The sequence below is a fragment of the Thalia democratica genome, chromosome 1, assembly GCF_965202585.1.
Source record: "Thalia democratica chromosome 1, ktThaDemo2.hap1.1, whole genome shotgun sequence".
NCBI classification, from domain to species: Eukaryota; Metazoa; Chordata; class Thaliacea; order Salpida; family Salpidae; genus Thalia; species Thalia democratica.
In genome coordinates, this window is record NC_139165.1 from 66,599,173 (window position 1) to 66,619,425 (window position 20,253).

At 25.5% G+C, this 20,253-nt stretch overlaps 1 protein-coding gene across 1 annotated transcript; it reads right to left on the minus strand.

Annotated features, from left to right (window-relative positions):
• Positions 1-3,357: 3,357 nt before the first annotated feature.
• On the minus strand, positions 3,358-14,709 carry LOC145846481 (uncharacterized). The gene is made up of 11 exons (XM_082953241.1): positions 14,529-14,709; positions 13,717-13,800; positions 12,783-13,006; positions 11,692-11,848; positions 6,383-6,564; positions 5,608-5,696; positions 4,941-5,097; positions 4,564-4,684; positions 4,007-4,158; positions 3,748-3,911; positions 3,358-3,590 (listed from the first exon to the last, which is right to left on the minus strand). The coding sequence occupies exons 1-11, from the start codon at positions 14,701-14,703 to the stop codon at positions 3,419-3,421; spliced, it is 1,677 nt and encodes a 558-aa protein (XP_082809367.1). The 5' UTR covers positions 14,704-14,709; the 3' UTR covers positions 3,358-3,418.
• Positions 14,710-20,253: the final 5,544 nt, after the last annotated feature.

Sequence of the window (20,253 nt, forward strand, 5' to 3'; positions counted from 1 at the left end):
TGAATACAGGTTGTTATAATAAAATTTGTTATTATTATGTTTTTTGGTAAAAACTTTGAAAAGCTAAAAAAACATTTTAAAGCATTTGATAAAACTCCAGATGACTCAGTACAGTTTTGTTGGCAAAAAGAGTGGCAACCATGTAGAAATACAAGACTAATAGGTATCATATTAGCTTTAATATAATTAATTTGTTGTATTTTGTTTTAAATTAAACGATTTAAAGTTCTCGACTTAAATTTCTTTAAGGAGATTTTTATCCAATATTTATTTTAACAGTTTACTACTAACAAAACAAGGTTTCACTCCTATACTTGCATACAGGAGATCCTCAGTTGTTGTAAATAGGTCTTATTCAAATAGAATCTATTACTCTATTTGAATAACACCTATTTACAACAACTGAGGATCTCCTGTATGCAAGTATAGGAGTGAAACATTGTTTTGTTAGTAATAAACTGTTAAAAAAAATATTGAATAATTAATTTATATCAGTTTCATAGTTAATTTTTTCTTAATAAAAAATGTTAACTGCACAGAAATTTTTCAACGTAAGTGCGGAAGACCCTTGTTATGCATTTTGAAGACTTTGCAATAAACTAATTAAAAGAGGTAATGCTAATTCGTACAGCACTTCTTCTTTACTAAAGCATTCGAACTCAAAACATCAAAGTTAAATTTCGGAGGCTTGAAAATAATCATCATCATCATCCAATAAAGCAGTCAGCGATAATTCGTCCCAAACTTTAAAACAAAGCAAACTAACAGCAATGAACCAAGCTAGTATTAAGAGTTATCGCCCTGTTCAACAATGGAAAATAAACGATCTTTAAACAATCAAAATTCATAAAAAACTATGAACATGATTGCTATGGACAACCAACCATTTTCAATTACTAGCGATCAAGGTTTCATAGACCTGTTGGCTGCTTTAAAGCCAGGTTAGTTGATTGTGAGCACTAAGTACTAAACTGGTACAATTTTTCCTCAGACTTATGAATTTACAAGTGACAAATGAGCAAATTCGTAGACAAAGACATCACATCATTCTTTAACTCTTTAACAGCACATCGCTTAAATGAAAGCTTTGAGTACAAACACCGAGCTTTGCACTGTAAGGAAACAGAGTGTTCTCACACTGGCTTTAATATTTGTGAAAACATAAAGCAGATGCTTGAAAATTGGGGTATTAATATGAATTGCATTCACGTTTTTCTGCGCGACAATGCATTTAGCATGAAGGCTAGTATGTTGACTTTAGAATCCTCTTCAGCACCCTGTTCCATTAACACGCTTTAACTCATAATTAAAGATGCACTATTTTCAGAAAGTAATACAAGTGTGTTAATCGCCAAGGCCCGTCAAACTATTAGCCACTTTAACTATTCTTCTACAGCGTTTGAGAAACTAAAAAAATCCAGGTCACTTTAGGTTCATCAGTGTCAATGCAAAAAGCCTTGTTACTTATGCAAGATGCTGAAATAAGGTGGAACTCAAACTACCTAATGCTGAAAAGATTAGAAAAATTAAAAAAAAGTGTCCATAACAACAAATTTAAACCCTAAAACATTCTTACAGCTGATAAATGTAAACTTGTTAGCCTCCTTTATGAACTGCTCTAACCTTTTCATATAGTAACGCCGAAGTGTAGTAAAAACAACGCATTGCTGTCAAGTGTAATCCCGCATGCATCAATACTAAAAAAGGTTTTTAATCATAAAACTAATAGTCCACCAGTTCTAGATCAAAGTAGTTCTACAACCTTGGCAGAAAGTATAGAAGAGGCTTTCGAAAGAAGGTTTATACTTCTAATAACAGCACACGAATAAACCTTCACGATAACGACTTGTTTTTACTCCAACAGTTGTTGATCCACGGTATCGACTTGACTTTTTCCCTGTTAATCTCAAGCAGATGGTTGTAAAGCTACTGAAATCACAAGTAAAAAATCATAGTTTTTGTGAGACTGGTAGAAGTGGTCAAGTTCCTCTAGTACCGCCTAATAAACTTAATGCTTAAATACCTACAAATGATATTTTTTAAAATATTTTGTCGTTCTATTCTACATTTAAATTGGAAAGATGTGCTAACACTAACGAAAGTGAGTAGCAAAATTCAGTTGATCAGGAAATTGAGACAAAAATTAAGTCTTTTTCGGCTTAAAAAAATTATCTGCTGAAGAAGTTCAAGAAGCTCTAGTCTTGTCTTAGAGAAACTCAAACAAGAAAAAATACACACCTCTTGCTAGGTTTGCAAAAAGGTATCTTTCGGCACCACCATCTTCTGTTTATCCTGAAAGGTTACTTTCAGAAGCTGGTAACTTGTACGAACAAAAGTGGAATCTATTGCTTCCAAAAACTTTTACTTCTTCATAACAAGTTGGAAAAACAAGAATACGTTTCTTTGTAGCTTATTAACATTGATATGAGTAAATGTTATCTACCAAATTCCTTACTTTTGTATATGTAAACAGTTGCTGAAGAAAATATTGTAAGTTAGAGCCTATTGTAAAGCCTATCAAAAAGAAAAAGTTTGTTAATTGACTCTTCGTGCTAAAATTTCTTCGTTCAAAAGTGACCCCTCGTGAAAAAGTGACGCTTTGTACAAAATTGTCTTCATGCAAAAATATATCTTAATGCAAGAGTGTCTTCGTGCATATTTGACCCAATTTATCTAAATAAAATTGCTACTCGGCCTGCGTTGATATTTTTAGTACAAGTCTAAACAATATGTCCATTTATGGTCTCTTTAGACTTTACATACTTCTATAGCAGATATTATGTTTCACAATATCTTATTTTTAAAAGTTTAACAGGTTGTTATAAACAGAAAATTTAAATTAATTAAAAAAAAAAACGTTTTACTTTGACCTTAAATTAGCTTTTGCATTTTGATAAACTAAAATGTAGTTTTTTAATCTATCAAAAACTTTTTTTAAATTATAAATAGGAATATATCATCAGAATAATTATTTTGAGAATTAGGTAAATAAAAAAGTTTTTATTTAAAATATGGTAAATGTATTTTAAAAACCTAAAAAAATGTTCATTTCTTTTATAAATAAATACTTCCTTGAACACTTGTAAAAAATTGTTACTTTTATTAAAAATGTAATAAGCTCTAAGTATATAGAATTGTAAGCATTGTGAACTTAAAACCGATCTGTTTATTTTTCAAAAACAAAAAATTAATTACTAACATAAATTGCACTAAATTAGTTTCTATTAGTATTCTAACAAAAAACTGTTTTGAAATTGCAAAAAAAACTTAAATATTTTTCTATAAAGCATTGTTACATCTTTGAAAACAAAATCTATAATGACTCAAACATATCAAAACATTTTTTTTAGAGCTCACTACAACAGTTTTATAAAAAGTAAGCAATAAATTTACTACCGTAAAATATAGAAAACTACAATTATTTTTTCTGTCTCCTTTTTCTGTTCTTCATTGATTGCAAAAACTTCAAATACATCTCGTATGAGGTTCTTCCACGACCAAGACCTTTCCTTCTACTTATGTTTTTTCTAGCTTTTTTAAGCTTTTCTTTTTTCTTTTTAGTCTTTTGTTTTTTAAGCAACCTGTTTTCTCTAGAAAAACGTTAAACATTTTATTTTTTTTCAAAAACACTAACTTATTTAAATTAATATCTTCGAAACTTAGTGTTCTAAAGTAAAAATAATGTCTTGAAAAAAAAACAAGCTTTGGTATCAGTAGAACTACTTTTTTTTTTAAGTTGTAACTAACTCATCTTGTATAGTTTCGCGTATCCAAGGCAAATAATAGGCAACGTTAGTGTAAACTCCAGGCTTTTTAGCGAGTCCACACCCAATTCCCCAGCTGACAATTCCCGCCAACTTCCACACTTGTTCGTTTTTGTCATAGCATGAGAGTGGCCCTCCGGAATCACCCTTTGCATATTTTAAGCTTGTAAGTGACATGCATAATATAATAGTAAGGTTGCGTATTAAGTAATTTTTTTAGTATTCTTGTACTTGTGAAGTACCTGGCAGGCGTCTTTGTCTCCAGCTATTTTCCCCGCGCATATCATTTGATCGTTGACTCTGCTTCCTAACCAATCAGGTTTTGTGCAGATGTCGCGTCCTATCACGTCAACCTGCACGTGGTTCAGTGTCGTTGGGAACATGACGTTATTTGCTGTTGTATGTTAAGCTCTGATCACACTAATTTCAAATGCGCATTTGTGTTGCGGTATTAATTGCAACACATTTTTTTTCTACAATGAATTTTTTTTTCAAAATAATACTTTGTTTCGATATTTTCTAGCTACTATTTGTTAAATATGATTTTTTTTTAAATTACTGCCAGTATTTTTTAACGCGGAGTTAAAAAAATTATTAAATCGATTTTTTTTTTAGATTTAGTCTTCTTCGAGTTTCTTATCAGGTTTTTAGGAAAAAAATGATTGCTTTATAAAAAATAACAAATTTAAAAAAGATACTGATTCAATCCTTGTTTTTGACTAAATAAGCGGTGTCGAAATATATTTGAGAACTGTTTTTGTTAACCTTTTATCAAGTTATCAAGGTCTAAAATACTTACAATTGGATTTAAGTTTTCCCCACCCACTGACATAACACTCTCTTCCATTTTGAAACACCTCCTCATCTTCAGGTAGGCAAATTGGTTGAGCAACATCTGAATATACCAAGGGGGCATCAAACTGAAATTTTTTTAAACTTTTATAATACTAAATTTTATTCTTTTAGTACCTATACCTTTTTTTTCATGATATACTAGATCGTAGAATTTTGATAAAAATTGTTGTACTATTTATTTGGAGAGTGCAATCAATTACTACTCTGATAAAAACTGTTTCTCCTAAAAGATGTTAAAAGTTATTTTGTTTGAAAGAACGTTTAAAAAAAAGGTTATTTGAAGATTTAAAACAAATAAAAAGTTAAAAAATAAAAAATTACCCTCATCAATGTTATATCATTTTTGTAAGTTTTGTCGTCAACGTAATCCGGGTGTTGAAACATAGACTTTACTTTTCGCTTCTGTGATTTTCCAATGCCTCTGTATTTCAAATCAGACGCACCAGTAAAAGCCTCCCACAAGTTAGTCATTTGCCGTCTGCATATTTAAGCAAGAAAAATAAAGATTAGTTTTGTGTTTTCAAAGAAGAAACATCTGACAAGACAAACTGTTGTTCGAAAAAGTATTGATAACTTTTTTTTCCTTAAAAAATTAAGAAATAAAGGTTAAGTTTAATAGTTTTTGTAAACATATATTTTTTGAAAAACTATCATAGTTTATTGAACGAAAAAAAAAAGACGCTCAAAATATTTGATCCTAGGACCTGGTCCACAAATAACCTTTTGGTACTCGAGTCGCACACAAGGGATACCTTTTAAAGTCTTGTCTAGGACACTAAACAGAAATAAGTTGTATTTTAAAATAAAAGAACGGTAGAGTTTTAAACAGATTTAAAAAATACTTAAAAATATTTTATACTTTTTAACTAAAAAAAACAAAAAATAAGAACTATTCTGACTCATTGTTATCATAACTATTTAAATACTTTATTTTAAAATATATAGTTTTCGGAAACACTTAATAAACTTGTAAGACTTCAAATATTACTTTGCTGTACAATGAGCAGCTGTTAGAATCCAATTTTTATTGATAATTGATCCTCCACACGTGAGAAAATTGTTGAAGAACAAACTTACCTGTATAAGTATTTTACAAACTCAATTTATTTAAAGTAAAAAATATTGGCAAATGTTCAAAAAGCCTAGAAAAAGTACTTCTTGTTGAACTAAAATGTTTAGATTATACAACAAAACACACAGTATTAATTTCTCTTCCGACTATTTTTAGTCTAACTAATAAATAGAAGGAAATTAAGAATCATAAAAATCATTATAAGTGAACAAAAAATAAGCTTTTATTATTTATTTTATCAAAAATTCAATATAAAAAGTTGTTACAAAAAATTTTAAGTCATAAGTTGCTTGTGTATAACTTAATTTATGTTGAAAAAGAAAAGTTTTTATGACTTTCTAACTAGCGAGTGTATACCTAGCTAAATTGTTAGAATTATAGCTTATGAAAAAATTATTTTATGCTAACATGGACCTAATAATTAAAAATGTAAATCAATAGACTTTTTTTTTAATTTAGGTGGATATTTTAGTAATTACAATAAACATTGAGCTTTATTAAAAAACAAAACATTGCTTTTACTTGTTGTTTTAAAACTCATAATTAAAATGTTGATATAGTAATGATTTCAAAGTTTATACAAGTAAGAAAAGTTTTTTTGTTATCAAAGTTACATTTTATTAAACAGACCAAAGTTCATGTTTTATTCTTTATAACTTTTAAAGGCGGTGTAAAACTTTAACTTTATAACCTGCCAGGGGTACTTTTCTATTTCAACCTTGACCCCGTTGTATATTCTTCCGTGAACTTTATGGTTACCACTTATCCTGTCATCATTAGCAGGTGGCTTTGAGTTGAAATACTTTACCGGTTGACTATCGTGAATGTCTCGTTTACCCCTATGTTTTTCTCCAACTATTCCACAAACGTCACCTAAAACATTTTTCTATTCTAAAAACATTAGTAACTTGTAAATGTTCATCGTTTCGTAACTACTTTTTCAGCTGACCTTAAATATCGTGTTTGTTTTGTTCTTTTATGGAAAAAAGTTTTAAAGTTTTTTTTTGTTTTGATATTTACTTATTTTCACACTGGTAAAGTTCTACAACATTAATGTTAATTGACTAAGTATTTTGCTTCAGAAGTAGTACAGCTTGACTTTGTTATACTGAAATTTGTTGTCAAATTTATACCAAACTCAGTTAGTTTATAAATAAGCCGCACTCAAAAAGGATTAAGGAGATTATTCTCTAGTATAAAAAAAATGAACAAATTTATTACAATATTTACTGTATTGTTTGATGGTTTTCAAGAATCTATTTATAGATTTAAAAATCTTTTATGTTAAGCTAAAAAGATAATGTATATTAATTATAAAAAATCCAAAAATTCTTGAGTATAATCGTGAAAAACATCTTCTTAAACGATCTTTTAGCACAAGCAAATAACTAACATCTATATTACATAATGAGTAAAAGATTAATTATGGTATTGCGAGTTCTTTGGTTTTACAGCTACACAAAAAATAATTATTATGGTCAATTAAATTAAATTTAATTTGTAGTTATAACAGCTAACTGTTATTACTTTTTTCTGTTAGAAACGTAGTACTTTGAGAAAACATGAATTTAAAAAAAAAACGATCACTTCTAACCCGATCATTTCTAACCCGATAACTTTTAACCCGGTCACTTCGAACCCGATCATTTCTAACCCTATCATTTCTAACCCGATTACTTCTAACTCGATCACTTCTAACCCGATCACTTCTAGCCTGATTGTTTCTAACCCATTTTACTTGTCTATTTAATTTTTATTTTTTCATCTGGATTTCATGCAGAAACAAACTAGTCTTAAAAAGTTATTAAAGTTATTGAAATAAAATAAAAAACTTAAATTTTCAGTTACTTTAAAACATAATGATTTCAATGTGTTAAGTAAAAAATTTTTTAAATATAAATTTTAATTTTAGTATTAACTTAATATAATTGTAATTTATTTTTATTACCACAATTTTTTTATTTTTCATCCTACACATATTTTCAATTTTTTTTCATAATTTATTTTTTTGTTTTTTCAATCTACTTTAACAAACGTTTTTCTTTAATTACATATAGTTTACTAAATCGTTTACTTTACAATATTTTGAATTCTTCTTTGTAGGATTTTAAAGTAAGCAGTCATAGCTATATTTAAGTTAAACCTTATTGTAATTTACGCGACTATAATAATTTCAACATAAGCATACTAAAATTTAGACCTTTACAATTGTAATATTCAGATACAAAAACCTTTAAATTACAGTCTAAAAGCTAGAAGTCTGACGTAAATATTGTACTATTGCTGACTATCGTATTAACGTTTTATAGTAGGTTAGTTTTAAGTTTTATCTTAATTACTTATACAAATTTTTCTACAACTTGCATAGGCCTATTAAGATAATGGAATTCAAACAAACATTAGGAGAAACTAAATACTTTTGTTATATCGTGTGGAAAAGAATATTTTTATATATAACCTAGCTATTAAAACAGTTATGTCATATAACAAACCGCAAAAGTATGTTACGTCGATTGACCGTCTTGATTTCACATAATTAATAAGTTCCTACTTAGTCCTAAAGCAAAAAAAAGTCACTAATAATTAAACAGACGTGTTTATTTGTATAACAAGTCAGAGGGTAATTAAATCTCGCCTAGGTTATCTTCCTCAAAACTTTCACTTGAATTTATATAATATACGAAATGTTTTAATTAGGACTTAAATTAGTAGTTAAGTTGACTAACACTTCTTTAAAATTTACTTTATTATGAACAGTTGAAATGACGTAAGTAAAAACGAAATAAGTACTAAAAAAACACTTTGAGTTAGAATAACAAATTTATTATATTAAATTAAGTATAAATAAGAGCAGAAGTTTATAAAAACTCCATCAAGTTCTTTGTTTCCTTTAATCAACTAATTTTAAAGGCGATTATTACTCGCAACATATTTACTTTTTATTCATAACAGTAAAGCCAGCTTGAAGTCTATTGACATTATTCTCGGTGTTTTTTTGCACCTCTAAATTTCTATAAATGTCATGTGTTTTTTCTTTATTAGAAATTTGAATTTATATAATGGTTACACAATAACAGTACATAGAATTTTTATTATTTTATTATAAGTCTTTAACTTATATATATTGATATAATAACTTATACTTACATTTCATATTTAATGATAGCTAAATAATCTAAAGAAACAATAACTTTTAAAAGATATCAAGAAAATTAATAAAGAAGTTTCTACTATTAATCGTGAGAAATTCTTTTTGCAATTTAAAGTTTTGAAAACTTTTAAATTTTTAAGAAAAATGTAAATTTATTTTGCTCTATATACGTCATGTTTTAAAAGAAAAAAAGCAAAATAATAAGTTTTCGACCCTTTATTTTTATAGTTAAGTTTATTATATAGTATTTGTTATTTAATCTTTAGATATAATTTACCATTGGCTAAAAGAAAGAAAATTAAATTTAAGTTTTAGTAAATGACAGGTTCTAAATATTGAAAAAAAAACGTCTACCTCTACTTTTGACTTTGTATTGAACAGTATACCCTTTCGTTTTAAGAACTTAAAATTTAATGATAATAATTATAAATGAAACCATCATATTAATTACGACTACTAAGTTTTAATAACTGTATTATTATAAGTTTCCTATATACTGATGTTAGTATTCTTAAAAAGTTGTATTTTGTATAAATTCGCCCTAAATTTGAATGCAACTTGCCAATCTGGTCTCCATACTTAAAAAACATATACTAACCATATAGAATCTCTTCAAAGAAAAAGTACAGAATAGTCTTTAACCGCCGCAATACTCATTATATTTCTTACATTGACGACTATCAAAACTTAATATTTAATCTTTAAAATAAAGAAGGCTTATACTTTTCCTAAAGGTTTTTAAAACTAAATAACTACAGTTAGTTTAAAATTAATTTTTGAACCTTATTAAAATAATTTATTACCACGAAAATAAATTGAAAAATGCATGCAGTTATAACTATCTTTCAGTTTAAAATTTGAGTTAGCTTTCAAACAAAACTAATCTTTGCATCAAAATTAAACAACTTTGAATCAAGTTTACTTGATTAAGATAAGATACTTTATTTTAGAAACTATCAGTAATTTAACAAATTTTAAACCTTTAAACCATTGATTTAATATTTAGGATTTTGTTCATTCTATAGTTTGATTTAATTAGCAGCGCCTTTTCTTTATAAATAATACACCACTTTTCAGTATTTTCGATAGATATTTATTTGACCTGTGTTCTTAATGTGCTTTGGACTTTAGGTTTTAAATTTAGGGGTTAGTCAATGCAATTAAATTATTTTTTTTTACAATTTTCTGTACCTTAATACCAATAATTTTTATTTTAATTGTATCGATTATGCTTTAGCAATGCGACAAAAATAGTTCATAAAAAAGAGAACGAAATACCAAACGGTTGCACAAATATACAGAACCTAACTTTAAAAGTCAGGATGTGTATATCCGGTTTATGTTTGAACAAGAAGAAAATTTATTCATGAATTTTTGTAGTTTGTTTGAATTCTGACATTCCAGTATGTTCTAAATAAATTTTATAAAAGTTCCCTGAACCTTATTTTAATGTAGAAGTACGTGATTCAGACTATTTTGCTGATTGCTGCACTAGAATCATTGAAATAATTTACTAAATCGTCTCAATATTTGTTTCTGAATTTTGCAGAGAAGGTTTTTTTAGTTGAAAAGAAATTAAAAGTTAATTCTAAAATGAAAAGTTCTGTAGCTGTGTTTGGTTTTATTGAAATTCACTGGTCGTTGAAAAAGTTGATGTTAAAGTTGGTAAATATGAACTTAAAACCAAATTTGTTAAAAACCTTCTCCTTCAAATCATAAATAAGTTAATTAGTATCATAATAAAAAGTTGAATTATTTTGCTGTTAATCTACAAAAGCTAGACAATACTGTAGTTTTTGATTTTAAGCTATATAAATTTTCGTCTCTTCGTTGTGTGTCATTTAGTTTAAGTGGTCCAGATTTTAATGCCTGGGTATAGCGTAGGACAACAAACTTCCAAAAGCAATAAATATCAAAAATTTAATTTTATCAAAAGCTATCTGAACTTTAAGTTTTGTTTTGAACAAAATAAACTAAACTTCATTAGAAACAATTTATTTTGTTGAGATTAGCTTGTCGTTAAAACAAATTCTTACTTTAAAACAATTATAAATTAACATATTAATACAGATCTGGCGAATAATTGTCGGGTTATATCGGGTTAAAAGTGATCGGTTTAGAAGTGATCGTGTTAGAAGTGATCGGGTTAGAAGTGATCGGGTTAGAAATGATACGGTTAGAAATGATCGAGTTAGAAGTGACCGGGTTAGAAGTGATCGGGTTAAATGATCGGGTTAGAAATGATCGGGTTGGAAGTGATCGGGTAAGAAATGATCGGGTTAGAAGTGATCGGATTAGAAATGATCAGGTTAGAAATGATAGCGAGTTAGAAATTATAGTAAACCCTTTTTTATAATGTATATTTTTTTAACACGTGGACACTTTCGTATTTTAACTAACAAGGAATGTATCACAACTAGTTTGTTTTGTAACTATCGTAAACCGTGTAGGAAAGTATACATGTAGAAAATTAATTACATTTAAAGTGTTTGCTTAATAAAGTATAGCACAATTTATATTAAAAAAAATAATTTCTTATCTACACAAATGTTTACAAAACCCGCTTTACAATAAAAAATACAATGAACCAAATTTAATTATTTTAATTATTTATTATTTGGTTTTTTTTTAAGTTTTATTTTCTCACTTGACATTACTACTGATTAAAATTTATATTAACCTTAAAATAAAAGTACACGACAGCTAATAAATTTCAGTTTAAAGTGTAAGTTAGTTTATTACGCCAATAACGCTTATCGTTAAGTAACACTAAGGTTTATTATTTATTTTATATTTTTAGGTCAACAAAATAAAACTATCAATTGATTTTATTTATAAAAACTATTTACCTTGATGAATTGTAGTATGTTTAGTATGTTCGTTTTCGTTGATTGCTGAAGTTTGTGGTGAATTGTGTTCATGTTCTTCTGCTGGAGTGTGCTCGTGTTCTTCATTAAGACTATTTTCATGCTCAGTTTCATGATTCTCAAGATCATGATTTTCGTTCTTTATTTATTATTAAATACTGGTTAATTTTACACAAAAAAAGGTATAAGCTGGTAAAATCTTTTTAATTAACACCATTTTGACAATAATTTCAAAAGTATTAACAAAAAATGTTTATTGATGTTATAGAAGACTTCAACTATTCTTCACGTAAAACTATTTGATTTAAAGTATATGTTTTAAGATAGCCATACTTTAAATAACTGTACTCCTAACAGTTGAGTTTTTTCAAAGCCTATATTTTTTAGTACTTTTAGTACAAGTTTGCAGAAAGAAGTTACAAATTTGGCTAATAAGTTCTTAAACAAGTTATTTCTTTAAAACTAAATTAAAGAAAAACAATGTTTTTTTTTTCTTTGAACAAAAGCTTTGAAAAAAAAAATGTTTAAAAAATTATTCTAACTGTTATTAAAAACATTGTTTATTAAAGATTATTTGTTTTTGACGTATTTTAATTAAACTAAACTTTATTTTTCTCAATTTACTTTCATAAGTTTTTCATTTAATGTAAAAGCGTAGTTTAGGCTTAATAAAAAATGTTAGAAACAAAATATACAACAGGTCTTCCATTTGATTAATTTGGTCCTTTGAAAATTTTATCAGTTAGTATTTGGCGGTGTTTTTATTTTTATGTAGATCAAAGAATAATGATTCCGATCTCAGCGTTTTATTAAGGTGCACATTTTCTCCATATAGTATCTTTGACATTTTGAAAGGAAACACATACATTGGTATAGTGAGTATAAGTTTTAGAGTTAGTTTATAGTTCTCGTTTAACTCCGAAGTTTAATTGTTTTTTAAACTGTATAAAACAATAATGAATTTTTTTTCTGATTATTAACTTTAAAATAAGGTGTATTTTATTTCAAAGTAATTTTTAAGCGTTGTGTATGGGTTTTAAAAGTTTGATAGCAAAGTTAAAATTGTTGCATACTTTTTCTTTATTGTTTTTACTCATTTGCATGTTTCTGGGTTTTGGGTTTTTTACATTAATTTCTTTTTTATGTAAGTTTTTTTGGTTTTCATGGATACTCTCCATGTGTTTGATGTTAACTTCATCTCCACCGCCAACTGATCTTCCAGATTGATTTGGAAAACCACAATTCGATACTAAACTATTTTTTTCATTAATCGATCTCTTTTTTATACTCTTTACTTCTGTTGTAAACAAAAATAGTTTGTGAAAACTTTTCTTTTCGATTCAATTGTATACTGAAATAAATATCTTTGAGTGACAAATTATCAAATACTAAGTGAAAGAGGTTAAAGCTATAATTCTAAAATTTAAAAAAATATTTTAGTTAAATACTAAATAGTTTTTTTTACAAGGTATCTAAAACTTTTATGAACTTGGTATTAATAAAGTTTGAATTTGTAATAAATAACTTTTTTGAGGAAACAGGGATATATTATAAATTTATCAGGTTTTAATCTTTGCTATCTTTTTCAGTGAAAAATAAGCAAAAAGTATATAACAGTTCTAATAAGTTTGTATTTTTAAATGCCTATAAGTAATGCAAAACATAAATTTTTGATTTATTTTTTATTCTGCTTGTTAAATTAAGAAAAACTTAATTTTACTTAAGCTAACTTATATACAAAATATACGTATAAACTAAAAAAGTTATATTGTGTTTAAAAAGTTTGAAATAAATATAATAAACCGTTTTTTAAAGCCGTCATATAGTCTATTATTACTCTTTTATTACACCAAATAGTTTTAGTTTTGTTGTTAACTTCTACTTCATCTATTTTTATGTTAATTTAATCAATGTTTTTTTTTTTGCAGTACACTGTTAATAACTCTTATATATCAGTTTGGTAAACTAACTACTTACAATCAATAAAAAAGTAAGATATAAGCAAACCTTGTTGATGAGTTGTATTAAAAGAAGTTTGAATTTTTTGAGGCTTTTCAACTTCGACATTAATAACTGTTATTGAACCTTTATCTGATATTAAAAGTAAAGTTTGAATTTTTTAAGATATTAATTTTTTTCTTATGAAAATAAGGCACATTCAAATAACTTTAATTAGAAAAATACTTTTACTAAAGCATTTAGGAATAATTTTTAAATGTTTTTAATGTTAACTGTTTGAATATCAGTTAACTCTTACTAACATATTGTATTGAAAAGCCTTAGTTGAAAAATATTTACAACTATTTATCTAACAAGAAGTAGGTACTGATAAATATTTTAATACAGCTATGAACCCAAAAATTTTTGTTTAAATATATTTTTGAAAAATTCTAACTGAAGATGTATACACTTTTTGACTAAATACTAACATTCTTGCACAGCAAACGTAATTTATTTAGATTTAGAAACACGGTAGGTTTTTTTTTCGACATATTAAACAGTTATAAAAAAAAAAGTAATGTCTAGTCAACATTTAAAACTCTAATACAAAGAATTAATTTAGAACTTTATCTCTGTGTTATTACTTTGGTAAAATAAGAATGTTATGTTAACGCTACTCGGTTATAAACTACATGTACGTTATTTTTGTTGTATAACTAAATAAGTAAGGAAACAATTTATTTATTAAAAAAAAAAAAATTATAGGTATTATTAAATCGTCAAAATAATTTTTTCACACATGCTAACCATATGAGAAATAATACTTAAAATTTTAATTTTAGCAAAACTTTCATTTTTCCTAAAGGTAAGCTACCTACTTTTATCATGAAGTTTACAAAAAATTGAAGTTAAGAAGAGGATAAGTAGAATCAAAGTTGTAAGTAATGAAAACTTCAAATTTGTGCTATTCTGCTTGCTTTCTACCGTTGCTTCTAGTTTTTCAGTATTTAGCCTTTTATCTTTTTCAACATCAAATATGCTTAGTTCAGTCATAATTAAATCAAAAATTTCTGTTATATATTCATTCAAATAAATTTAAAATAAGTAATATATTATTTGCTATGCTGGTGTAGAAACAAAATTTTTAACGATAAATACCTTTAAAACAATAATTTTTTTTAGATTATCATGTTTTGTATTTAAAAAAGGTCATTAATTGTATTGATCAAGCTATATACGTTAAATCTAAAGCATTGCATCTACAATTTTCAAATTATGTATATAATCTCTTTCTTTTGAGATGTTTTTTTACAAAAAATTTATAAACTTTGTTGTTTAGTATAGCGATATAATAAACTTGAATTAAGAACTTTTAATTATGATTTTAATGTTGTTTGCACTTTTATAAAAAGTATGGATTTAAGTTTTCACAATTTTTTCTTGTATATGTATAACCTAAACATAAAAGAAGTTGGTTTTCAACTTTGTTAAAAAACATATACAAAACTATTAATTACAACTTGAATAAAACACAGACTCTAGGTTAAACTACTCGTAATTAGTTATACCAATCAATGGTATGGTACTTAGTTGAAGTTTAGCACAGTAGAATCAATAAGTTCATTAAAATTGATATATTTTTTTACACAATACTATTTTTTCTGTTGAAAGTCATATTTCCACATTTTGTGATTCTTAAGCTAACAAATAAAATACGTTTTTGTACGAATAAAAAAATCAACAACAAGTTTTTACTTTTTTGATATAGTTTTAAAACTTTTCTAAAAACTTAATTTTTGCCTCATTAGCTCATTCTGCTTCTTTAAATTTGAAAACCAACTATACTAAAAGTCAGAAAAGCTCCAATTGAATTCGTTGTAATTAAAAAATTTTATTTTGACCGGAATATAAACAAAAAAAAAACAGTAGGTGTATAGTTCTTAATTTAATTTTGAGTTCCTGCTATAAACAGAAAAACAAATTTTACAATTCACAATTTTAATACGTGAAAGTTTGTTATAAAACTATTAAAAAAGTTAGTATGCTCTCTGCTTTTTTACAATACTTTTAATAAGCTAAATAATGTGAAAACTAGTCTAGAAGCTTATTAATAGGTTAAAAATCATATATATAAATAAGTTTATAAATTTATATCTTTTTAACTAGAAAAAAGCTAAACTAGTTAGAAACTTGTTAAGTCATTGTTAAAGTTAAGCCTGATAACCTAAACTTTGTAATTAGTTCACCATTAAGATAAAATGATATAGATATACAAGCTGTTTATAAACTAAAGCATAAGAAAAAAAATATTTTGTAAATGCCTTTTTATTTAACGACAAAAGTTGAAACATGGACACAACAATACATCTAAAACAATAAAATAAAAACAGTTTTTTATTCAAGATAAATTACATTTCACTAAGTTCTTTTTAAACTATTGGGTTGGTGATTTTATTTTTTGAAAAGCAATTGTAAACAGGAAAGCTCAAATTTTCATCATTACGAATTGAAGCTAAATCTAAGTTTAAATTCTGCTGCTTAACTAAAGTTTCTAAGAAAAACTGAAATTCAGCCCCTTCTGGAACAAATGTCCCACAAATTAAATCATTGTTGGCAGTACTTTCACTTTCAACACTCCTTCTTACACGGCTATTCCACTTCCTATAGATAATTTTATTTAATATATAGGCCAAATTTGTTATTTACATAATTTTTATTGTTTTATTTTATTACTATTTAAGGTGTTACACGTTTTTTTTTTCATTCACGTTTAACTCAGTTAAGTTTCTTAACTTTACTTTAATGTGCTTAAACTACTAATCTTATTTTTATTCGAAAACATGCTATAAAACAAAGCTATAACTTTAAAATTCTAAGTTATATGAACTAAAATAAATACTAATTGAAACCTTGGCTTGCTTAAATTATAAAGCATGTTTGCAAGTACAATGTTTTGATAATGGTCAATCTTTATCTTATGGATCGTGTCTTCAGGATAACTTCTTGTTTGTATGTGTTGCTCTTGTTGCTCACTTTCAGCCATGTTCTCAAAAACCATTTGCAGCAAATTTCCTATTTGTTCCTCTTTCTCGTCATAATCACTGAATATAATAATGATAGTTTTTTTAAATATTAAACTATACTAAAGCCTAGTTTTTAATTCTTGATTTAGTAGCTAGTGAAACTTCTTCTAATTTTTATTATAATTTATATCATAAATTAATATGTTAATTTTTTTGTATATTTTTAGTAATACTGAAAAAAGTAACAATTTTTTTTAACCTTACAGTTATATAATTTCTCTGTTTTGGTTAGTTAGTTAACTTATTAAAGTTTTTTATTTTGTGCTTAATGGTAGTACTAACCAGCTTAAACTTAAAATTAAGTAAAGGTCAATAGCTTAACATTATTTGTAGTATACACAGGTGTAAAAACTATTAAAACTGAAATTAACTTAATACTATACTATTTAATTATGCCAAATTTAAACTTATATTAGCCATTTTTATCTTGAAAAAATCACATGTTAAGGTCTTAAAAAGAACTATTAAATTGAATACAGTAGTAGTCAACATAAAAAAAAAATAATTGATTATGAGGATAGCTTAAAAACTATTGGCTAGTTTGGTAAGTAGAACTAATTTCGAACAGATCCTAAGGTAACAGAATTTTCTTTATAAAGTGTATGCATATGTAATATATATAGTTTTTTATTTGTTGTCATTACTAACTTAAAGTTTGGTGCATTCAATTTATCTTTTTGGTCTACGGGATAAGAATCCGTTAGTGAAAAGAGGTATCCTATAACAATACACGAGACAAAACCGAAGTTCATAATGTAGATTTAGTCGATGAAGTTATAAGTGCTAAGAATATGTTTAAAGGCTAACTAAACGATCAAAAAAAAAAATCAAAGTATTTATAAATTAAATGTTTATTAATTGTTTATACTTATTATTTTAACTAGTGTAAATACATACACGAGATTAATGTTAGAAGGTGTCAGAATTTCACGTGCGTCAATTTTGCACAAACTGACACATTTAAATTTTAGTTTAATCAAAAAAGTTCAATTTAAAATAAAAATTACTTTCTTTTAAGAAAACGACATTCTAAAGAAAACAGTTTTAAATTATAAAGTTCTTGATTATAACATTTAAAGCTCATGCAAAAGTAGCGCTCATACATTTTGACCCGTTCCGTCTAAATACATATATTTAATTTCATTTTTGTATGATGAGTTTAGATGTTTTTACGTATGAAAAAAAAACACATATAAGTTAATGTATGGATATTTCTAAATTTGTTGTAAGTTAAACACTTTAACTTTTAATAATTTGTTAAAACTTAAAAAAACCTATTTAGTAATTATAAAACACTAAGTTTTTTAAAACGCATTGTTTCAATAAAGCCCATTAAAGCTCAAAGAGATAAGTTTATTTTTATTATAGAATTTTTAAATCAGTAAACATTTTATAATATAAACTGTAAAACTACACTTTGAAAAATATATTTTGTAGTAACTATCAAGCAATCTATTTCTTTAGTAGTCTGAAGTTATGACAGAAAAACAAAAGTCAGTTCTAAAAGAGTAAAGATTAGTCTAAAACTTTATGGTGTGACTTCAGTATTACTAAGTAAAAAAGAATATTTAGAAAAATCTAAAAGTAGTTTCTAAAAATAACTGTACAAATAAATTTAGATCATAACTCAACAATGTAATTTATATTGTCTGTGTATTAGTTATCATCGACATGTCTATTTAATTACTGTCTAGGATTAAAAACTAACTAAACAGAAATGTTACAGACAAAAGAGTTGCCAAGTTTTCATCTATATTATAATGAAGAAAACTGCACCTTATGACTGACTACTCTGAAAAACTAGAAAAAAAAAACACTATTTACATACTTATTTTTTCTTAAAACATGCATCTTGTTTTTTGAAATAAAAAACTGTTTCACATCTAAAGAACAATCTTTAAATATTTTTATTTTCTTATACTTTGTACCAGTTTAATTCATTTGTAAGCAAGACTAATGCTGAATAACTTGTATGTTTTACAAAAAATGATAACATTCTTACGCACGAATATCTACTCTGAAATGTTAGACATTAGGGGGTAAACAAAATTATTGCATATACTTTTTAAGAGTCATTGGTGTGAAAAAATAATTTTTTAGTTGTACACTAAACATCTTTATATTTTTATCAATTAGAAGTTTTTCACTATCTGAAAAAGTTTTTATATATTACAGCTTTTGTTTCTTTGTTTTATGAACAATGTTTTAATCCAAAACAAAGCACGACAAAAGTATTTTTTGTAACTTTGTTTTGAAAATATTTGTAGACTAAACAACGAGTACTATATTTCTGCACAATATTACTTTAAATAAATAAAAAAAACACTATTAAACTTATAAAAACCTGTCGTACCAATCTTTTTATAAATAAAACAAATTTATGTATAACTTGTTTAAACTTGATCTTAAGTATTTTTGTTAAAAAAAACAAGACTTTTCAGTATATACTATAATAAAACCACTCACTTCGTAAATAAGCTAAATAAAAAAAAAAATTGTCTTATTAAAATGAAAGTTCATATGAACTCAGAAGTTTTTTTTTGTTTTTTTAAGCTGGTTTTGCTTAGAAACTTCTGTATTTTACAATAAATCATTTAATGAAAAAACTTTAAGAATATTTTTTTAACGAATATTTTTATTTGTACTAAATAAAAAGTTATCATTCAAATGTATTTTTTATCTTATTGAGTGCAATAAATAGTAATATTTTATGATTAAATGAGTAAAAAAATAACTTCATAGTTAGTTTTTCTTTACTTAAATCAAAAATTAGTAGTTATAATAAAACTTAACGATTATAAAATGTAGTTCTGATTATAACAACAAGATTTACTAAGCTATCGTTTTGAGTTTTTATTCTAGCGTTTTTACGCATAGTGTTTTCCTTTTCTTAGAACTTTTTTAACTTGTAAATTTCAATTATAGAACAGTTTTTAAATGCAAGTAAACATTGATTTAATTTTTTTGAAATGTTGTGAGAATTTATAAAACTATAATATAAAAATGAACCGTATATATAAAGTGAGATTTTCAAAACTTATTTAACATTTAAGAACGCATACCTGTAAATATCTTACGTCTGTAAAATACAAGTATATTTAATTTAATTAGATTAAAATATATTTTACGTAAAACCATTTGATTTATGTAAAAATGTAACTTATTTAAAATTTGTTTTCATTTAGTAGTTTTAAATTATTTATTTTTTTTTAGTTACACCATTTTTCAAAAGTAAACTTTAACTTATATGTAAAACTTTAAGATAAAAGTCAAATCTCTTAAGTATTATTAAAAAATCAAAATCTGTTTTAATATTTTTCTAACTTTTTTTTTGTTAAGCATAAATCTGATACTTTAAACACTCAACTATAAACTTATCTATATATAAATATTTTTCTCGTTTTTAAATAAGTTCTAAAAGTTATATTATTTAAAGAGCTGAAACTCTCAAACTAGTGTTTTAGTAAAACACAAAAAAGGTTTGTCTGTTTTTATACTTTTAATATTTTAAGGATAATAT

Excerpts from the sequence above, each read along its gene's own strand:
- LOC145846481 (XM_082953241.1), bottom strand. The coding sequence starts at position 14,703 with ATGACTGAACTAAGCATATTTGATGTTGAAAAAGATAAAAGGCTAAAT. Across the intron at positions 13,007-13,716 it reads TAATACAACTCATCAACAAG|AAGTAAAGAGTATAAAAAAG; the intron begins GTTTGCTTATAT and ends TGTTTACAACAG. Across the intron at positions 5,697-6,382 it reads TAGAAAAGTACCCCTGGCAG|GTAAGTTTGTTCTTCAACAA; the intron begins GTTATAAAGTTA and ends ATACTTATACAG.